Source organism: Xyrauchen texanus, chromosome 28 (assembly GCF_025860055.1).
Source record: "Xyrauchen texanus isolate HMW12.3.18 chromosome 28, RBS_HiC_50CHRs, whole genome shotgun sequence".
NCBI lineage: Eukaryota > Metazoa > Chordata > Actinopteri > Cypriniformes > Catostomidae > Xyrauchen > Xyrauchen texanus.
This window is the reverse complement of record NC_068303.1, coordinates 41056983-41079198: the sequence shown is the minus strand read 5'-3', so window position 1 is coordinate 41079198 and position 22216 is coordinate 41056983. Positions and strand designations below refer to the sequence as shown.

Here is a 22216-nt window from a genome sequence, read left to right as displayed (position 1 = left end):
ATTTAATAAATAAAATACATTCACTGGGGTAAAAGTGTGACAACTAGCCCCAGTCTCCCTTACATTAACATTATATCTGCTATCAGACACTGTGGTCTCTAGATATTGGTATCAGTGAAAACCCATAGGACTTCCACTAGCGTCACGCACACGGAAGAAGAAACTTTTCTAGCTCTGAATTGTGCCTGTGGTACTGAGACAGAACGCAGTGAGCACTTACTGCCTATCACAAGCCCTCTCAACGTTTAATCACCTGTAGAATATGAATTACTGCTAGTGAAAGTCTAAATCTTGATATCAAAATGTCATTTTTTAAATCAGTAACAGCATTTTCACTAGTAGAAGTTCACAATGATCTGTCAGTCACTCCCGTGTAAAACAGTCACAGATATCTAGAATTAGTTACTAGTTGAACATATCAGCACTGCATGTCTTACTAGTAAAATTATCATTTTTGATATCAATAACTACATTGTTTCAAGAACAAACAATTGAATTGCAAGTGTTGAAAATGCTCATTTTTGATATCTGTAATTTAGTTTTCAGTAGTTACAATGTTCATTTCAAATACATGTAATGTTATTATATATAACTGAAATAACAAATCTAACATGTTGAAATCAATTTACAGATAATAAAAAAAACTGTATAAGTAACACAAACCACACACACACAAATACATTAAAAAATACGCAAAACTACTTTTTAAATACACCTCTATGATCAATATGTTTTCAAGCTCTGAGCTCAAAGTCATTTAAATATTTTTTCTGGGGCTTAAAGTAAAATAATGTAATGTGGTGCAACCGTACATAGAAAGTAAAAAAAAAAGTCTCATTAAAAGCTTAAATTCTTGAAAAAAAAAATAAATGTTTGCACGAGTAGCGCAAAATTATCTTTTATTATTATTTCTATATAAAAAAAAAGCACTGAAACAGTTGAGTTTTAAAATATGATTCATATTTGAAAAAATGTTGTCCACCAAATCAAAGTCATGTGGTGTAACCAACATGTAGGTAGCCATTTTATTGTCATGTGATAAAAAAAATACAAAATCTATATCATTATATATTTAAGCAATATCACATTCAGCCGAGTGCCGCAGTAATCACAGCAGTGCTGATATAGGGACATATAGCACGATTGTGAGTGTGATATTGCTTTTATACAAACAGTTCACTGAACAAGTAAATTTTAATTTAAAAACCAGGTACGGTCATAAAAACACATTTGTGCATGGAACTATGTGCCGTTGCTGGTTCAAAACAAATGATGCGTCCAAACCTCAAATGCCCAAACAAAAATGTCACTTTAGAAATAGTATCATGGCTTGTGCTGGTTCTAACAAGTTATTGAATAAACAAGGATAGATGGCTGGGTGTGTGTGTGTGTGTGTGTGTGTGTGTGTGTGTGTGTGTGTGAGAGAGTACGACAGGTGAGGTCGAGACAGAGGTGCACTTTCTCCTTCACTGCCCAAAATTTAAAGATACAAGGAACATTTATATAGATACATTTATAAACAGCATATACAACTTCATAAGCACCACAGAACAAGAAAAGATTGAATATAATACTTTGAGCAGGAAACACAGCAGCACTGGCTGCAAGATACGTTTTGTACGACAGTGGGTGAATCTGTGTTATGTGTTTTTCCCCAGTGTGTCACCCCAATGTTCACCACAGTGACCCTCAGTGTATGTGTGTATATTAATGTATGTGTAAGTATACTGTATGTCAGTGGTCTTCAGTTATTTAAACACTGTGATCTACAGCAGTTCTGATCTTGTTTTTGTATTTATTTTTATTATTTATTTTTATATTTGTTAAATTGTTAAAGTAAATGTAATTATAGATTAAGGCAATATTGTATTGTTAACAGTCATACGAATAAAGCCAATTTGAATTGACTTGCATGAGCCTTAATCCTGAAGTTGTTTGATTAAAGCCGTTTAAAGTTATTTCCTAGTTTTGGTAATGTATCAGTAATACGAGCCATCACAGAGCACTGTTCTGTGTAAACAATGACTAACGGATTCACTTTATGTCACCAGCGGGCTCATAATACACTAATAAATGATCTTTTGCCTCCACCTGCTGGCTAACATATGTAATGTCAAAAATAAAGGCAGTAACTCTTAACATATCTGCACTGCTCTTACACCATAGTTTAGAACAGCACGAACACAAGCAGAGTGATACACACACACACAGTGAATCGTCCGAGTGCTGATGCTATCAGACCATCAGTGCTCATGTGACATCTCTTGTGATGTGCTCATGTGACATATATATATATATATGTATAATTTAAAGGCACATTATATTCAGGTCATATGTGTAACCCTGAGAAATCTTCTTTTTTGGAAATGAATTAAGTTGTGCACACTTGTGTATGCAGGTGCAAGGAAAGTATTTTAATACATTTGACTTTGACATGTTTATTCATTCAAGTCATTAAATTTTTTTTTTCTTTTTGTAAAACCAACATGTACATGAACCTGACATGTTTTCATCACCTCAGACAACCTTATTTTCGATGACCCATCTGTCTAATTTGGCAAATTTTTACAAAGTGACAGATGAATGTGTACAGTTTAACTGGACGCACGTCCTGTGACATTACCAACAAATGATATGGGAGGTGCTTTCTACTCCCTTTTAAAAGTTCATAAGACTATTTATTTTGCACTTTCATTATTTGTGTTCAGCACTGTTTTTCCCTTTTAGCACAGACCTGCAGCCTATTTTTGGGTCGTGACCGACCAGTTGAGGAGCTCTGACGTTGAATTAAATTATTTTTCAACTTAATGAAAAATACTGGAGGAGCATTATGGGATAAAACTCCTAAAAAATAATACGGGATTTTGAAAACTGCATAGAAGTAAAGCAGGATGAGGGTGTTTTGAAAAAAATGTGTAAAAAAAATATTGGGGAAAAAACTTTCCAGAATCCTGTGGAATGGATGAACATTCAGAAGTTATCTTGGAAGAGTACAGCATTCCATGAGGAATTCTATTGACAAGTTTACAGAGTTAAACTTATCCTAGATGATTGTAAAATATGATCAGATTGCATCTGTGATTATCACTGATAGCATGACAGGATGTCATGTCTGAGAAAAGAATAAATCTATATGGACCAATCATGTACCAATATCAGTTAAAGGATGCAATTTGGATTTAATGCTCATTTTAACACTTAAAACACTGACACTTTTAAATAAAAATGAAACATAAGAATATCCTGTTCATTCCCCTCTACACCATTATGATCATATAACTAAAAGGCATTTAATAAGTTGTTTCTGAGTGAGTGATTGACAGCACATGTGTGCCACAACAGTCCCAGACAGAAAAACAACACTGACCTCTAGTGTCACTTACTGGATCTGAATCCTGTGTTGCAGAAATGATTTCTAACTCATCTAAATAACTGACCCTATTTTTTCCTCAAAAATAGGGTCAGTTTAACTTTAATTAAACTTTACTTTAATGAAAATAAAACAATAATTTTTTTAACATTATATTATATTATTTTTATATATTTTTAAGTGCCTTTATACAAAACCTCACAATCCAAAATAAAACATTGGAGTTATTTTTGTCAAATAAAGTGCTGCACAACAGAGCATCTCAGATATGAAATACTGTTTAAATATTACACAATTATTATCGATTTATTCTTCTTCTTAGTAGTAGTAGTTTACAGTGAATATTACATAACTTTACATAGGGCTGGGTATCGAGTTCAATACATTTTAGGCACCGACCAAATTGCCACAAAATAATCGAGTATCAAAAAATTTCTTGTCGTTCGGTACCAAATTTCGATACCTAAGGGGTTAATCTCGTCAACGTCAGAGATAAGCATGTAGCATACTAGATGTGGCCATATCTGATTGGCTGTGTTTAGGCATCAAGGAAAAACACTTGTTTATGCCAGTTACGCCCAGAGATGCGGCTCACACATGAGGCTGTAGTGTGTATGCGTCTCAACCCCCTTAGATGTGAAAGATGTGGAAAAGATCAAAAGTGTGGCTACATTTCAACAGGCTCGATGCCAACAGCGTGTGATGTGACACGAGTCCTCCTTCAACATGTCCACCACACGAGTCCTCCTCCAACATGCCCACCTCACGAGTCCTCCTCCAATATGCCCACCTTACGAGTCCTCTTTCAACATCCCACCACACGAGTCCTCCTTCAACATGCCCACCTCACGAGTTCTCTTCCAATATGCCCACCTTACGAGTCCTCTTTCAGCATCCCACCACACGAGTCCTCTTTCAACATGCCCACCACACAAGTCCTCCTTCAACATGCCCACCTCACGAGTCCTCCTCCAATATGCCCACCTTACGAGTCCTCTTTCAACATGCCACCACACGAGTCCTCCTTCAACATGCCCACCTCACGAGTCCTCCTCCAATATGCCCACCTTACGAGTCCTCTTTCAACATACCACCACACGAGTCCTCCTACAACATGCCCACCTCACGAGGCCTCCTCCAATATGCCCACCTTATGAGTCCTCTTTCAACATACCACCACACGAGTCCTCCTACAACATGCCCACCTCACGAGGCCTCTTCCAACATGCCAACATTCCCACCACATGAGTCCTCCTTCAAAATACCCACAACACAACGCCTCCTCCAACATGCCCACCATACGAGTCCTCCTTCAACATGCCCACCTCACGAGTCCTCCTTCAACATGCCCACCACACGAGTCCTCCTCAACATGCCCACCACACGAGTCTTCCTTCAACATGCCCACCACACGAGTCCTCCTCAACATGCCCACCACACGAGTCCTCCAACATGCCCACCACACGAGTCCACCTTCAACTTGCCCACCACACCAGTCCTCCTCAACATGCCCACCACACGAGTCCTCCTTCAACATGCCCACCACACGAGTCCTCCTCAACATGCCCACCACACGAGTCCACCTTCAACTTGCCCACCACACCAGTCCTCCTCAACATGCCCACCACACGAGTCCTCCTTCAACATGCCCACCACACGAGTCCTCCTCAACATGCCCACCACACGAGTCCTCTTTCAACATGTTCACCACACGAGTCCTCCTACAACATTCCCACCTCACGAGGCCTCCTCCAAAATGCCAACATGCCCACCACACGAGTCCTCCTTCAAAATGCCCACAACATAACGCCTCCTCCAACATGCCCACCATATGAGTCCTCCTTCAACATGCCCACCTCACGAGTCCTCCCTCAACATGCCCACCACACGAGTCCTCCTCAACATGCCCACCACACGAGTCCTCCTCAACATGCCCACCACACGAGTCCTCCTTCAACATGCCCACCACACGAGTCCTCCTCAACATGCCCACCACATCAGTCCTCCTCCAACATGTCCACCACACGAGTCCTCCTTTAACATGCCCACCACACCAGTCCTCCTCAACATGCCCACAACACGAGTCCTCCTCAACATGCCCATCACACGAGTCCTCCTCCAAAACTACTGATGAATGCAGCAGCGCTATGACTGGGACTACGACAGGTAAGGTTAACGTTTAGCAAACAAAATCGGCTAACTTGTAGTGGTACATGCTTGTTTACTTGTTAAATTAACGTTTCTGTGCGCGGTGACATAGTGGATATAGATAGCTAGCTCAATCGATGCTAAAAATGCTTTAAGGTTGACAGTAACTGATTAAGTTTAACTCACATTAAACTAGTTATCTTGTTAAACCGTACTTATCCTTATGGTTGGCTGAATTAACAGTTTAGCTTTCTTGTTTTTTTTTTTCCTCTTCACATTAATGTTTTAGCCTCTGCCCCTGCCGACCCTGGCATGAGGAGTCCAGAAGCCTCAGGTGATGAGTTTTTGAGTCTGGAAAAAAAGTCAACAAACTGAAAAAAGTAGTTTTGAGTAATCTTGTTAAAACGAATTTCATAAAATTGGTATCAAAAAAAGTATTGTTTAGGAACAGGTATCGAAGTCAAGGTATCGGTATCAATATCGATATTTTTTGAATGATACCCAGCCCTAACTATACTGTAGTGATACATTTCTATTGTACTTTTTTTTTTTATTTAAATTTAATTGAGCTTTTATTTTGGACTGAATCCCTTTTCTGTGTTACTGACGGTAGCTTCTCACCTCTGGAAAAGCCGGTCACTATGTGATTATTAAACCGCAAAAGGCTGCAATTTAATTAATAAATATGTAGTCTGTATGTGCTGTGCAAAGTGAATTAGTGTTCTGCTCACTGTCAGATGTTACAATCAGAGCGCGTAATGCTCATGATGGTGTTTTCTGTGTTTGAGTTAAGGATCTCTTAATGGTATGAGCAGCAGCACAACATCTCCACACATTTACTATGAAGCGTGCAGCACTATATATTTATCTCATTAGTCAATGTATTGTGTGTTCTATTTCTATATCATAAGATTATAACTGGCCTACAGTCTACAGCATTGTATTTCACAAACAAGTTGTCAATCTGTCTGTGGAACATTTAAGGCTGGATCATACTACATGACTTTAGGGATGATTTTAGCCCTGATTTGCAGTCGGGCCAAGTTGGTGTTTGCCAGTGCTAGTCGGCTCCAGTTTGCAAATTTTGGTAAAGCTGGCTAGTGAATGATGTGTACCGACTTTGATTTCATTTACACTCTGACTATAATCCTATCAAGTCACATGTTTTATATTTTTGAGCCAAAATGTAAGTCATTATTTACTATAAATCTTGTCATCTGCAGTCTTCTTGGCAGATTTATGAGAGAAGCTCATTCACAAACTTCCTCGCTCTTGATGCATGTGCAGAGGTGGGTTAAAATTATAGTCACAGGTTGAGTGAAATGAACATCGACACTAAAAGGTTGATGATAAACACGAGAAAATGAAAATGCAACATGTTAAAATCAAAGAATCACTGTCTTAAAGCATACACTGTGTAAATGTCAAGATTTATAGTGAATAAGGACTTGAATTGTGGTCTTTTAGTCATTTTCTCACTCAAAGCAATCGGATGTCATCGGAAGACATGGATTAAACACTGGAGTCATGGGGGGTTCATTCATGGCCTGCTTTCTAGTCTGTTCTAGTGAAATCCCAAAATAAAACACACCATCATTAGTGATATACATAACACGACATACAGAAAAGAAGTATCATACTTAGAAAACATGACAACATCTCATGGTGTACTTAGAGGACGAACACAACTAAGGCTGAAATCCCAGAATAGGCTCTTCTTTGGATATTCTTGAAATGCATATATTACTCATTTTATTTCATAATTATATGACATATTAGCCCCATAAAAATGTATAAGTTATGATTGTTTAAATGTTTGCTGAGAAGGAAATTTAGAGACTGGACCTCTTGGAAATTTAATTGAATAATCCTGATTAATATGTAATCTGTATTGCTCTTAAAGCTATTGACCAAACAAAATCAGCAGGACCAGACAATCTAGAACCTTTCTTGCTGAAGGTTGCAGCTGAAATTAAAGCTAAGCCTATAGCATACCTTTTTAATTGTAGTTTGCAGACAAGTTCAATTCCCAAATTATGGAAAGCAGCCTATGTGCTTCCTTTGCTAAAGGGTGGCGATCCCTCCGATCTTCACAATTATAGGCCAATTTCCAAACTCTCTATTCTTGCAAAAATTTTGGAAGCTCAAGTAAACTGTCAATTAAAAGAATACTTGGCAGAGCACAACATTTTAACTGATGTACAGTCAGGTTTTAGAGCTGGACACAGCACTGTTACAGCAACTTTGTTGCTATTAAATGACATTATAAATGCCTTGGATAAAAAACAACACTGCGCTGCCTTATTTGTGGATCTGTCCAAAGCTTTTGACTCTGTTGACCATGAGCTATTGCTAAATAGACTAAGTAACATTGGATTAGGAAACACAGCTATCAATCTTACAGAACGAACACAATGTGTTTCTATAGATGGTCTTAAATCAGACTTTTTAGAGATTTCTAAGGGTGTTCCTCAAGGCTCGATTTTAGCTCCTATTTTATTTTCTATATTCATAAGTAATATTGGAAAGGATGTGCAAACTGCTAAACTACACCTTTATGCAGATGATACTGTGATATATTCAGTTGCCCCTTCACTGAACCAAGCTATAAATTACCTTCAGTTAGCCTTCCAACAGCTACAAACTTCATTACATGGCCTCAAGTTAGTGCTAAATACTAAGAAAACCAAATCTATGACGTTTTCAAGGGCTCGTTCCCAATCCCAAGATAATATAAATATTAATACACTAACTGGGGACTTAATCGAAAATGTCTCATCATATAAGTATTTAGGTTTTTTGCTGGACAACAAACTTTCTTTTAAAGTTCATGTTGAAAAGCTTGTAAAAAAGCTGAAACTAAGGCTGGGGTTTTACTTTAGGAATAAGGCTTGTTTTAATCTGTTAGCTAGAAAAAAACTTGTGCAGGCTACTTTTTTAAGTGTTTTGGACTATGGTGATGTTGTCTACATGCATACTGCCTCTAATACTCTCCACGTTTTAGATTCAGTGTATCATAGTGCTCTACGTTTTTTAACTAACTCTGGTTTCCGTACTCATCATTGTACGCTGTATGAACTGGTAGGCTGGTCGTCATTAAGTTTACGTAGACAACTTCATTTGCATATTTTTCTATACAAAGCCATGTTGGGTAAATTGCCGGGATATCTATGTAATCTCCTGATGAAGAATTCCAGGAGTTTTCATCTCCGATCCACGAGGTGGCTTTCTTACCAGGTTCCAAGGGTTTTTACTGAGCTGGGAAAAAAGCCTTCTCTTACTTTGCGCCATGGTCTTGGAATAACTTGCAAAATTTGCTACATCTAACTGATCTAGTCCCATTAAATGAATTTAAGGCCATGTCAAAATGCCATATAACTCAAAAATGTAACTGCCATATGTGACCTGTTCCTTTCTATGTGTGACGCTTGTTTGTTTGTTGACTATGTTGTATTTTGTATTTAAATTGTAACTGGTGTGCCGTCTTGGCGAGGTCTCCCTCGAAAAAGAGACTTCAGTCTCAAGGGACTTCCTGGTTAAATAAAGGTTAAATAAATAAATAAATAAAAAATATCAATATTTGGGTTTCGATTAGATCTGCACCAATGTATTGACTGCTGATATTTATTGGCCAATTATTGACCAAATTAAAACCATCGGCATATTGTTATAAACATGAACACACTGATATAATAAACTGATGGTTTATGAATAATGAATTATTAACACACTTTACTTAACTGTAAACTTTAAAGGGGAATCAAATATTTCTTGATATGTTGATATATAAGAGGTCTTTCTACTGTAAAAATATTCAGTATCTCAGAAGTCAAAGTCTGCTGGTTTAAGGGGTTTTGAATGGTTTCTCTCATCATGTGGCCTTTAAGTAAGTGCCGGACACGAAAGTCACGTCAAAATCAATAAAATTATCACAGTTATCACAAATGTGTGACTATTAAACCTTAAAAGAATGCGTTTTCTAAGTTCAAAAATGTTTTGGAAGCTTTTTTCATATTAATCATCACGTTATCGTGTTTAGTCATTTTTTAGAATCTTTTTTATCTATTATTTTGTATGTATCTTTTACTGTGGCTCTCTTTAAAATTTTGGCCCGTCATGTTCAGTAGAAATTATTTATTGTTAAAACAGTGAAAAGGCTTTTGTACTGCTTTGTACATTTTTACAGCATAATTTACAGTGATCTGATGACAAGTGGCAAAATAATCATTATCGGGACAATATCATTATTATACATTATACATTAGTCAGTTTATCGGTATTGGCCAAACAATTTTCATATCATTGCATCCGGAAAGTATTCACAGTGCTTCACTTTTTTCACATTTTGTTATGTTACAGCCTTATTCCAAAAAGGATTAAATTCATTATTTTCCTCAAAATGTTACAAACAATACCCCATAACGACAACATGAAAGTAGTTTGTTTGAAATCTTTGCAAATTTATAAAAAAGAAAAAAAGAAAAAACAAAAAACAAATCACATGTACATAAGTATTCACACCCTTTGCTCAATACTTTGTTGAAGCACCTTTGGCACCAATTACAGCCTTAAGTCTTTTTGTATATGATGCTACAAGCATGGCACACCTATTTTTGGGCAGTTTATCCCATTCTTCTTTACAGGACCTCTCAAGCTCCATCAGGTTGGATGGGGAGCGTCGGTGCACAGCCATTTTCAGATCTCTCCAGAGATGTTCAATCAGGTTTAAGTCGGGGCTCTGGCTGGGCCACTCAAGGACATTCACAGAGTTGTCCCGTAGCCACTCCTTTGTTATCTTGACTGTGTGTTTAGGGTCATTGTCCTGTTGGAAGATGAACCGTCGCCCCAGTCTGAGGTCCTGAGCGCTCTGGAGCAGGTTTTCATCAAGGGTGTCTCTGTACATTGCTGCATTCATCTTTCCCTCGATCCTGTCTCCCAGTTCCTGCCACTGAAAAACATCCCCACAGCATGATGCTGCCACCACCATGCTTCACTGTAGGGATGGGATTGGCCAGGTGATGAGCCGTGCCTGGTTTACTCCAGACATGACGCTTGCTATTCAGGCCAAATAGTTCAATCTTTGTTTCATCAGACCAGATCATTTTGTTTCTCATGATCTGAGAGTCCTTCAGGTGCCTTTTGGCAAACTCCAGGCGGGCTGTCATGTGCCTTTTACTGAGGAGTGTCTTCCATCTGGCCCCTCTACAATACAGGCCTGATTGGTGGAGTGCTGCAGAGATGGTTGTTCTTCTGGAAGGTTCTCCTCTCTACACAGAGAAACGCTGGAGCTCTGTCAGAGTGACCATCGGGTTCTTGGTCACCCCCTGACTAAGGCCCTTCTCCCCAGATCGCTCCGTTTGGCTGGGCGGCCAGCTCTAAGAAGAGTCCTGGTGGTTCCAAGCTTCTTACATTTACAGATGGAGGCCACTGTGCTCATTGGGACCTTCAATGCTGCAGAAATTCTGTACCCTTCCCCAGATCTGTCTCTCGATACAATCCTCTCTCGGAGGTCTACAGACAATACCTTGGACTTCATGTCTTGGTTTGTGCTCTGACATGCACTGTTAACTGTGGGACCTTATATAGACAGGTGTGTGCCTTTCCAAATCATGTCCAATCAACGGAATTTACCACAGGTGTTCTCAAATCAAGTTGTAGAAACATCTGAAGGATGATCAGTGGAAACAGGAAGCACCTGAGCTCAATTCTGAGTGTCATGGCAAAGGCTGTGAATACTTATGTACGTGTGATTTTTTTTTATTTGTAATAAATTTGCAAAGATTTCAAACAAACTTCTTTCACGTTGTCATTATGGGGTATTGTTTGTAGTATTTGGAGGAACATTTTTCATTTCCATTTTGGAATAAGGCTGTAACATAAATATGCATAAACAACAAAATGTAGAAAAAGTAAAGCGCTGTGAATACTTTCCGGATGTAATGTATATTTATGCAAATTTTGGGATATTGCATTAAGATGCTGGATGGAAACACCAAAATGCATGGCATAAAACATTAAGGTGGACTATGATGGAAACACATTTACAGATAATATTCCTACAGAATTTATAAAGGAATACAGATGTGCATCATAAAAGTCACATGACTTTGCCTCAACAAGTCATATGAATACATAATTCGCTCAGAAAATATCATCATTATCATGTCAGATCTTGCTCTGGTTACTATGAAATACCAAAATCATCAAAATGATGGTGTACTATTACCTCCCAGAACTGTGTGACATGCTTTCATTCCAGACAAGTAAATATAAATCAAAGTGTTTCGTCTGCACGCTCTAAACTGCAAGTCAAGTTTGTTTTGTGAAGGTAAAATGAAAGATGTGCACTTTGGAAATGATCTGCAAACCTGAGCCCAAGCAACAAACCAGACAACTAAACTAGAGGAAGCCAGATATACTGATGCAAAGGGACATATTCCTAAAAGAAAAACGCAAGGCAAAACACTGACATGTCCTCAAAGTTATCTGCTTTAAGCGTTTGACAAGATGTGTATTTAATGTGTTATGCCTTTGCATTGTAGACTATCTTTCACGTTTACTCACTGAAGGTGACGCTCTTCTGGCGGTGGTAGTGTCCATCTGCAGTCTTTTTCTTCAGCATGGAGCACAGATCCACTCTACACACACGTTCGTCTCCAAATACAACACTCTCAAACTCTGAGAACACAGTTGGGTCGAGCTTTTTAATACCCTGCAAAGACACACACACAGAATATATCTAGATGTGTGAGCACACAGATGGACTCACACACGCAGACACACACTTTGAAAGGTACTGGGGAAGGAATAGAGCATACAGTAGGGGTGGAACCGTCTGTTGTGGCCGATAACCTCAGCAAGAAGCATGTCCTGGGGGAAGATTACAGACGCGGCTTCTATCTGCCTCCTCCACACTGACATGATGCGTCCACATCCAATACTGTCTGTCTGTCTGTCTCACTCACACACACACACACACACACACACACACACACACACACATACATACACACACTCACATACACACACACACACACTCACATACATACACACACTCACACACACACACACTCTCACCCACACATACACAGACACATCTTCGATCTATCAATTTATCTAAAATGTTGACTGTCCCACAGATGTGTCATCATTTCCAAAGCACCAAACAATTTTGCCTCTAATAAAGTTTGTTAAAACATTTGTGAAATTGTAAATGGAGTGGACAAAAGGCGAGCACGCTTGAGCGGAAATATTTTCTATTTTTCCTCAAATGTGTTCTGCAGAAGAAAGTCATGCACATCTGGGATAGGATTATGGTGAGTAAATAATGAGATCATTTTATTTTTGGGTGAATCTTTCCTTTAGCCAAGTGAACAAAAGTGTCAGTGAAGAGCACGCTTGAGATGAAAAATCAAGAGAAATATCACTTTTTATTGCCCATCATTTTCAATCAAGCTTTCATTTTGCAAGATTACACAAAAAGTGTGATTTTAGGATACATAATTTATCTATGAAATTAGTCTTAGCAAGACAAAGGAGTCGCTCATTTTATTTGATCAAGTATAAAAATGTCATTTCCAGCACAGAATTCAGTAACACTTTATATAAAGTATTTGTAAAGCATTATTTTATAGTGAATTGATCATTTATAAAAAAAAAAAAATCGTACATTAATAAACTACATACAATTGTTTTATATTCATTGCAGCAAATTATTGTTTAACAAGTTCATTTATTGGCAGTTTGATCATGTTTTGAAGGCATGAATTTATAGTAAATAAATATTAGATGTAATTACAGTTTCTGATTGCTTAAGCACATTTTTTGTAACTATTGGCTATTTTTGCAAAACTCTACACACAAATAAGAAAACCTTTCACCCAATTATCAAAACATTGTAGTTCTCTTGCAAAAGCGAACACAGCTAGATTAAATCTTCACACCTTCGTAAAAATGGTGTTTTCGTATCAAACAGTAAACACAAGCCATCATCTACTAAGCACACAATGTGCCAACTACACACTGATGGTATGAATACAAAACACATCTGGCTTTTGCTTTCTGTGTACAGATGTCAATTTGAAGTCATACTTTTGTCAGTGTCATGTAAACATACAAGGATCCAAATTTCAAGTATTGGGGTTTATTCACACTCATCAAAACCAAGACAAAGTCAGAACACAAAATAGTAATTTCACCAAAAAAAAAACCCCAAAAAAAACAATCAGCCTACATCATGCCGTCTTTCCGGGTCCGGCCACAACATTTCGTCCACATCGCATGCGATATCCTCCAGTCCAAGGCACCGGGAAAATATCTCCTTGAATGCCGTATCCAGGCCTGACATGATGCCTGGTCAATATCTCCACATGCCTCCTCCATTGCCAGTAAAAGGGCTACCTGTTGATGAGGATGACGGTCGTACACTTTCCAGCGCCAGGCAGAGAAGAACTCCTCGATGGGATTTAAGAATGGAGTATGGAGGGAGGTTGAGTGCCATGAAGAATGGGTGGTCTGTAAACCAGTTGCGGACCAAAGCAGCCCTATGGAAACTAACATTGTCCCATATGATGACATCGGGTATGCTCTGGTCTCTGAACAGTGAGCATGTCATGTAAGGTGTCCAGGAATGCAATAATGTGTGCAGTGTTGTATGGGCCTATGGTTGAATGATGGTGAACAACACCATTTTGGCTTATAGCTGCACACATGGTTATGTTACCACCACGTTGTCCTGGGACATTGATGATGGCACGGTGCCTAATAATGTTCCTGCCACGTCTCCTGGTTTTACTGAGGTTAAAACCGGCCTCATCTACAAAAAGTAGCTCATGTCCCATGGCATCTGCTTCTAGTTCCATCACTCTCTGGACAAGACAAAACAAATGCAACACATCAGGCCCATGCACAGCACTACAGTATGCACTTCCAAATTCAGAACAAATGACACTATAGCTTACCTGCACATAGTCATATCGCAGTTGCTTTACACGTTGTGTTTCTCTCGAAAGGAACTCTGTAAATTTGCTTCATTCTTATTCTGTGGCGCACAAGTACACGACTTAGTGCAGAAATGCTTATACTGTATATTTTGAAAGATGGTGTCATTATCAATAATGCGCTGCTGTATTTCACGCAGTCTTATTGCATTATTGGCAATCACCATGTTCACTATATGGGTCTCTTGCTCTGGAGTGAACATTCTTCCTCTGCCCCCAACATCTGGACATCTAGCAATTCTGTAAAGTAACATTTTTAGTATTTTTGCATGTATGGTACTGTTGTGTTTCTCATTAGAGTATGGCAGTGCTACAAAGTACTTACCGATTCTTATTTCGAAATGTCCTAATGATGCTTGCCACAGTGTAGCGGCTCAAATTAGGGTCATCCCTCAGGGTCATCCCATGGTTGATGACATGGTCCACTATTGTAGCTCTGATGTCATCAGTTATTCTATTTCTTACTCCTCTTACCCTTCCTCTTTCCCCTCCACGTCCTCTCCCTCGGCCTCCTCTGATTCTCACTCTTACTGCTCCTTCCATTGTACTCCACACAGACAGCTTACCTGTGGCTTATTTATAGTGCTTATAGGCTGATTGCAAAGTGAACTAATTATCTAAAACAGTTTTCACATGTGAAAGTGTGCCAGACAGTTGGCAAAATAGTGTTAATGATAGCCATACATGTGTATAATTTTGCTAGGAGTGTGTTGGAAATTTGGTAATTGAGTGTAAGCAGTGAGTTGTGTTTAAAGTTCTGCAAAAAGAGTGTTGTGCAGTGAATTGTCCCTACAGTTTTGCAAAGTGTGTGTTACAAAATTGCAAACTGAGTGCAAAGCAGTGTTTGTGCTTTTAGTTTTGCATACTCAGTGAGTGGTTTTGCTATACGTATTAATAGTTTTAGAAATTGTGCTACAAGAATCACGATTAGCGCTTAAGCATTCAGAAAAAACTTTAAAGGCGATGAATGTATTTGTTACTGTTTTAGTAACACTATTACAGTTTTTTACGATTGTTTACACACTAAAATAAAAATTTCCACACAATTTGCAAAATTCTACTCCAATGAGCAAAACACCTCCACAGATTTGCACAACATTACACACAATGTCTGCTTCACTCTTTTTGCAAAACATTACACACAGTGATTTGTAAAACTCTAAACACATTTTCACACCTTAGACACAGATAAGGATTGTGAGGTTACTTCCTTGTCATTACAAAGCACTGGATTGCCAATGACCACACTAATGAACGAATTGGATAATCACAACCACCAGGTGTGGAAGCACGCATGTGCTAATTTGAAAACGCAGCACTCAGTTGTGCTATAAAAGGCAGCAGGTGAGTACACCTGTCTTCAACAAAAATGGAAGGAGTTAGAAGAAGAAGAAGAAGAAGAAGAAGAAGAAGAAGAAGAAGAAGAAGAAGAAGAAGAAGAAGAAGGAGGGAAGAAGAAGAAGAAGAAGGAGGGAAGAAGAAGAAGAAGAAGAGAGGGAGGGAAGAAGAAGAAGAAGAAGAGAGGGAGGGAGCTCAAAGAGGAGATGAAGGTGGTAGAGGAAGAGGAGGAGAAGGAGATAGAGGAAGAGGCCTTGGTAGAAGAAGAGGATGAGGTAGAAGAAGAGGAGAAGGAGATAGAGGAAGAGGTAGAGAAGGACTTGAAGGGTTGATAGAACCTGAACAAAGAAGACGAGGACCAAATTTGACTCGAGAAATCCGTGCAACACTTATTGACCATGTTATCAACCATGGACTGACACTGATGGAAGCTGGACAAAGAGTTCAACCAAATCTCAGCAGAAATACTGTTGCGTCAGTAATTCGGACATTTCATAGAGAAAACAGGTAAGCTAACCACACAGTACATTGAAACTGAAGCTTGCTGTACTTGTCATCAATAATGTTTACTGTGACATTTGACAGTAGGCTGCATATGTTTTTTTTTATATATATATATATATATATGATTGAGGGTAGAGGAAACCAAGGTGGAAGGGGCCCTATGTTCACTCGTGCACTAGAGGCTGCCATTGTGAACATGGTTTTGGCCAATAATTGTGTCAGGCTGCGAGAAATCCAAGCCAATATCATCAATGATGACAATATTTTAAATAACATCCAATGAGTCTCTCTGTCAACATTAGGTCGAATCCTAAAGACAAATCAAATATACATGAAGCAACTGTATCGGGTACCATTTGACAGAAATTCAGAGAGAGTGAAACAATGAGTATGTGGAGGTATGTATTGTTCATCTTACTATGGTGTGGTATTGTGCACTGCTCATAATGTTCTGTCACAAAAAAAAAATACTGTGCAATAGATATTGACTAGCATCTTATTGTCTTTAATGTGTTTCAGAGAGTCTTGCAAATGGATGCAGCAGAAATTCAACATGAATTTATATATGTGGATGAGGCTGGATTTAACCTTGTGAAAACAAGAAGAGGGAGAAATGTAATTGGACACAGGGCAATCACCAATGTGCCAGGGCAGCGAGGGGGTAACATCACCATTTGCGCTGCTATCACACAAAATGGGGTCCTCCACCACCATGCAAATCTGGGACCCTATAATGCAAATCTAATTCTTGCATTTCTTGACCGATTGCATGAGATTGTCACAGCATTACACCAAGTGGACCAGATGCGGTACATTGTCGTTTGGGACAATGTCTCATTCCATCGGGCTGCTCTGGTCCAGAATTGGATCCATGATCACCCTGATTTTGAAGTCTTATACCTTCCCCCATACTCCCCCTTCCTGAATCCTATAGAAGAGTTTTTTTCAGCGTGGCGGTGGAAGGTATACGACCTGCGGCCCTATGACCGTTTGCCCCTCATTCAGGCCATGGAGCAGGCCTGTGATCTTATTGAAGCAGCTTCTGTGCAGGGCTGGATTCGTCACACAAGGCGACTCTTCCAACGGTGCCTTGCCAATGAAGACATAGCCTGTGATGTGGATGAAATCTTATGGCCTGATCCAGCCAGACGGAGAGATGAATAGTTCCAGTATTCTTGTTGGTTTTACAGTTGTTTTCTGTAATTTCTGTTTACTTTACTTTTCTTCAGAGTCAAAGTGTATGTACTGTAATTCATGCAGTAATTTTTATTTGTCTACAGATTTTATGTTTCATTGATTTCATTGTAGGTTGATTACTGTAACTGATTATGGTAAGAAATATTGTAAGTATTGAAATAAATACTTGAAATATTCAGTCAGCAGCATCAGTGTTGTGCAGTGCATGGTCAGTTTATAGTAGGCCTATTTGTGTACATTCTCCCTATATCTCAAACTAATCATGAAGAATGTTGTGGGTTTGTCACAATTTTTTTTCCAATCTAAGTTATCCCTTACGTAACAATGTCTGGCCAAAAATCGAGCACATGCTATTTCCTAAAATTCGTTTTTTACAAATGTGTTTTTTATTTATCACAGCAGTGTGAAACTGGCTGCAATAGTGTCTGATCATTGAGGACTGTGTTGGTTAAATAAAAACTAATAGCCTTTTCACAAATATGTGTATATGTTTTGACTGAAGTGTGTTTTTTTTTTTTGACAGAAGTATGTCATTTTGCAAACAATCTAGAAATTATGCAAATTGAGTGTGGTGTTTGGATAATTGTGCTTCTATTTTGAAAAAAAGAACCCGGTTTTCAAAATTGCGTGTAAACAATTGAAGAAAAACTGTAAAGTGATTATTACTTTACAGTTTTTTTGGATTGCTTAAGCACGATTTTCAAAACTACACACAATTAGCACAACCACACACCCAATTAGCAAGACACTACAGATCCTTTGCATAATTAAACACTCTTGTAAAACTATACACTTCTGTTTACAGTTTTTCTCAATCGATTTGGTACATTTGTCCAAACTCGGGTAACCGCTCAAAACATTTAACACAGTGATCTGTACACTTCGTAAATGTCCTAAACAGATAGTAAATTCTCCTTCATTTCATACAAATTACAACTCAAAAGCATAATTTTCTCAAAACACTGTGCACACAATTCCCTAATGTTATCACAGCAGTTCATACAGCCAACCAAATCTTTAATATACCAGGAAAAACTTTTGCAGCTTTTTCATTGGTCTTCACAAAGATCACAAGCATTTTTGTACCATTTTCAAAACACAAACAAAACTCTATGAATTGTAAAATAGTCAGTTGCACACCTTATGTCCTCAATTAACCCCAAATTGATATCTGATGAGTTAATAATCCACTCAACACAGAAAAAGCCAATTTCCTAATTGTTCACACAGCTGTCTTAATTACAACAACTACAAAAGGGGAAGAGAAGAAGAACAAAGATGAATGAGGAGAAAAGACAATAAAAAGAATGAGCAGTGGAAAAGGAAGAGGTGTAAGAGTGAGAGGTGGTGGACAGGGTAGAGGGAAAAGAAGAGGAAGAGGAGATGGAGGAGCAAGAAGAGCTGAGGATGAAAGAGAAAGAAGGGCTGAGGATGTAGGAAGAGGAGAAGAGAGAGGAGTAGAGGGAGAAGAGATGGATAGATTGGAGGGCAATGGTATAGTGGAAAGAGAGAGTAGAACATATAAGAAGAGATGGACAGAGAGGAAGAGGAGGGCGAGGTGTAAGAGGAGGGTGAGGTGTAAGGCAAGGTGTAAGAGGAGGGCAAGGTGTAAGGATAGGGTACACGCGTGTTTCAAATGAAATCAGAGCCACACTGATTGACCATGTCATAAATCATGGTCTCTCACTGAGAGAAGCTGGGCAGAGAGTTCAGCCCAATATAAACAGATCCACAGTGGCTTCAATTATCCGCACATTTCAGAGGGAAAACCGGTAAGTAACTATATCATTCTACTTCTACAATGATAGTCCATGTAGTCTTGTTTGACATAGGTCTAGATTTCTACAGTAAATGTTCCTGCTTGTCCAAACATTTTTCAGAATTGAAGTTCGAGAACATTCAGGTGGACCGAACAAGACTTCTTTCAATTGAACAAGAGCATGCCATTGTTGACATGGTGGTCCAGAACAACACCCTCCGCCTCAAAGAAATTCAGCAAAGGATAACACAGGACAATCAACTGTTCCACAATATCCACCAATGCAGTCTCTCCACAACTGATCGTGTTCTAAGGAGAAATTCAATCCGAATGAAGCAAGTATACAAAGTGCCCTTTGAGAGGAACTCCGTTAGAGTGAAGGAGTTGCGATTCCAGTTTGTTCAAGTATGTGCAACCCAATTACTGCACTTTTATTGTCAAAACAAAGATATATTTTTTCTGAATTTTAAGTATGTGTCAAACTATTCAATGCTACTGTAAGTGAAAAGATTTAGGCATATCTATGTATACTGCTGCGTCAAAGTGTGAACTCAAACTTCAGCAACAGTTTCACAATAGTATTGACTGCAATCAATGCCATTACTGTAAAACACTAACTTACTGTATTGTACCTTGTGTTCTTTTTACTCTAGAGAATCTTGGAGTTGGATAGCAGTGCAACTCATTATGAGTACCTGTATATTGATGAAGCAGGCTTCAATCTTCACAAAAAAAGGAGAAGAGGGAGAAATGTGATCGGCCGTCAGTGCTACAGTCAATGTCCCTGGACAACGAGGAGGCAACTTCACTCTCTGTGCCACAATTTCTACAACTGGTGTTGTGGCACACAATGCTGTCTTGGGACCATACAACACAGCAAGGCTCCTACATTTTTAAATCTCCTCAATGAAATCCTCTTTCCGCCAGGGTGATCAGGAGCAAATGGTGCGGAATTTTGTAGTTGTTTGGGACAATGTCCAATTCCACCATTCAGCACTAGTGCGAGAGTGGTTTGAGAATCACCCACGTTTCAGGATGGTGTTCCTTCCACCATATTCTCCTTTCCTGAATCCAATTGAGGAATTCTTCTCCTCTTGGAGATGGAAAGTACATGACTGTAACCCTTACAACCAAGTAAGTCTTCTTCAAGCGATGGAAGAGGCCTGTGGAGATATTGGGGCACAAGCATGTCAAGGATGGATACAGCATTCAAGGCGTTTTTTCCCACGATGCATGACTCGTGAAAACATTTGCTGTGATGTTGATGAAATTCTCTGGCCAGATGTAATTGAGAGGCATGATCAATAAATTAATTGATTCAATGAATGCAGTTTTTTTTTTTTTTAAAACCTATGTACTTATTTGCATTTTTTTTTTTTTTGTGGGGTGACAACTCATTGTAATACACCTGGACTCATCATTAAAGAACTTAATGAAAAACATGTATTTGCATTTATTTCTTTGTGTATCTTCAGCTGAATTTGTTATCAAATCAACAGAGAACACACTTTTAGTTTTGGTGTTAATATTGAATTTTAATAAATGCATTACTAGAATAAAATGCTGTGTTTCATTGTGCAGTGAATACTTAACTGTTTCGCCAACATAAGAGTGTGTTTAGTTTGCTGTGTTAACTGTTTTGAGAGCAGTTACCTGAGTTTGGAGAAATGTACCAAATCGATTGAGAAAAACTGTAAAAACCACACTTTGTTACCATATGAAACACACACGTTTCACATTACTATACTCTGTTTGCACGAGTTACACTCTGCTGTGATTAACCTAAAACACTTTTAGCACTTCTACTTCCCTATGATTAGAGTAGGCTACCATCAACAAAGTACAAATGTAATGTAAATTCACCAAACTCATTTATTTATCAACACGCCCAAAATGTTGACATGGAGATTCATAATACTGTAACAAAATGTCACTTTACGTATTGTACTGTAAGTTTACTGTAAAAAAAAAAAAATTAAAAAAAAATACCTAGACATTGTCTCTTCGCCTAGCTGGATCTGGCCAGAGAATTTCATCAACATCGCAGGCAATGTTGTCATTAGCAAGACACCTTGGAAAGAAACGTCTTGAAAATGACAAATCCATCCTTGCATTGCTGCTACCTCCATCAGGTCACAGGCGTCCTCCATGGCTTGGATGAGGGGTACCTCAGCCTGGAGATGGAGATCATATACCTTCCACCGCCATGCCGAGAAAAACTCTTCTATAGGGTTGAGGAATGGAGAGTATGGTGGAAGATATAGGACGGTGAAATGTGGATGTTGCTGAAACCAGATCTGAACCAGAGCAGAGCGGTGGAAAGACACATTGTCCCAGACAACAATGTATTGCATATGATCGATTTGATTTGCTGCTCTTATGTTGTGCAATTGGTCCAAGAATGTAAGTATGAGTGCTGTGTTGTAAGGGCCCATATGGGCATGGCGGTGGAGGACCCCATTGTGTGTAATGGCTGCACAGAGTGTTATATTACCCCCACGTTGCCCTGGGACATTGACTATAAACCTGTGATATAGGCCAATGATGTTTCTTCCCCTCCTTCGTGTTCTCATCAGGTAGAACCCAGCCTCATCTACGTAAATGAACTCATGCTGGATCTCCTCTCCATCCATTCGTAAAACTCTCTGAAGAACAGTGTCAGGCAAAATTGTGTAGTTCAGTGTAGATCTAGTATACATATTACAGTACAGTAAAAGATTATGAGACAGTATGCAAGATCACACTGCTAAAGTGAATACATACCTCTGCATAATCATGCCACAGTCGTTTCACCCTTTCGGAATTGTGCTCGAAAGGCACTCGATAAATTTGCTTCATTTGAATATGGGTTTTTTTTAGGATGCGTGCCAGTGTTGATGTTGAGACCTGATGGATATCGTT

The 22216-nt window shown here is 38.8% G+C and overlaps 1 protein-coding gene across 1 annotated transcript in view; it reads right to left on the bottom strand.

Annotated features, from left to right (window-relative positions):
- Nucleotides 1-22216, bottom strand: part of akap7 (A kinase (PRKA) anchor protein 7) — a 101064-nt gene that overhangs the window by 54943 nt on the left and 23905 nt on the right. The window contains exon 5 of the mRNA XM_052095448.1: nt 12083-12230. Coding sequence (XP_051951408.1) covers nt 12083-12230 — 148 coding nt within the window. The remainder of the gene's footprint in view (nt 1-12082; nt 12231-22216) is intronic.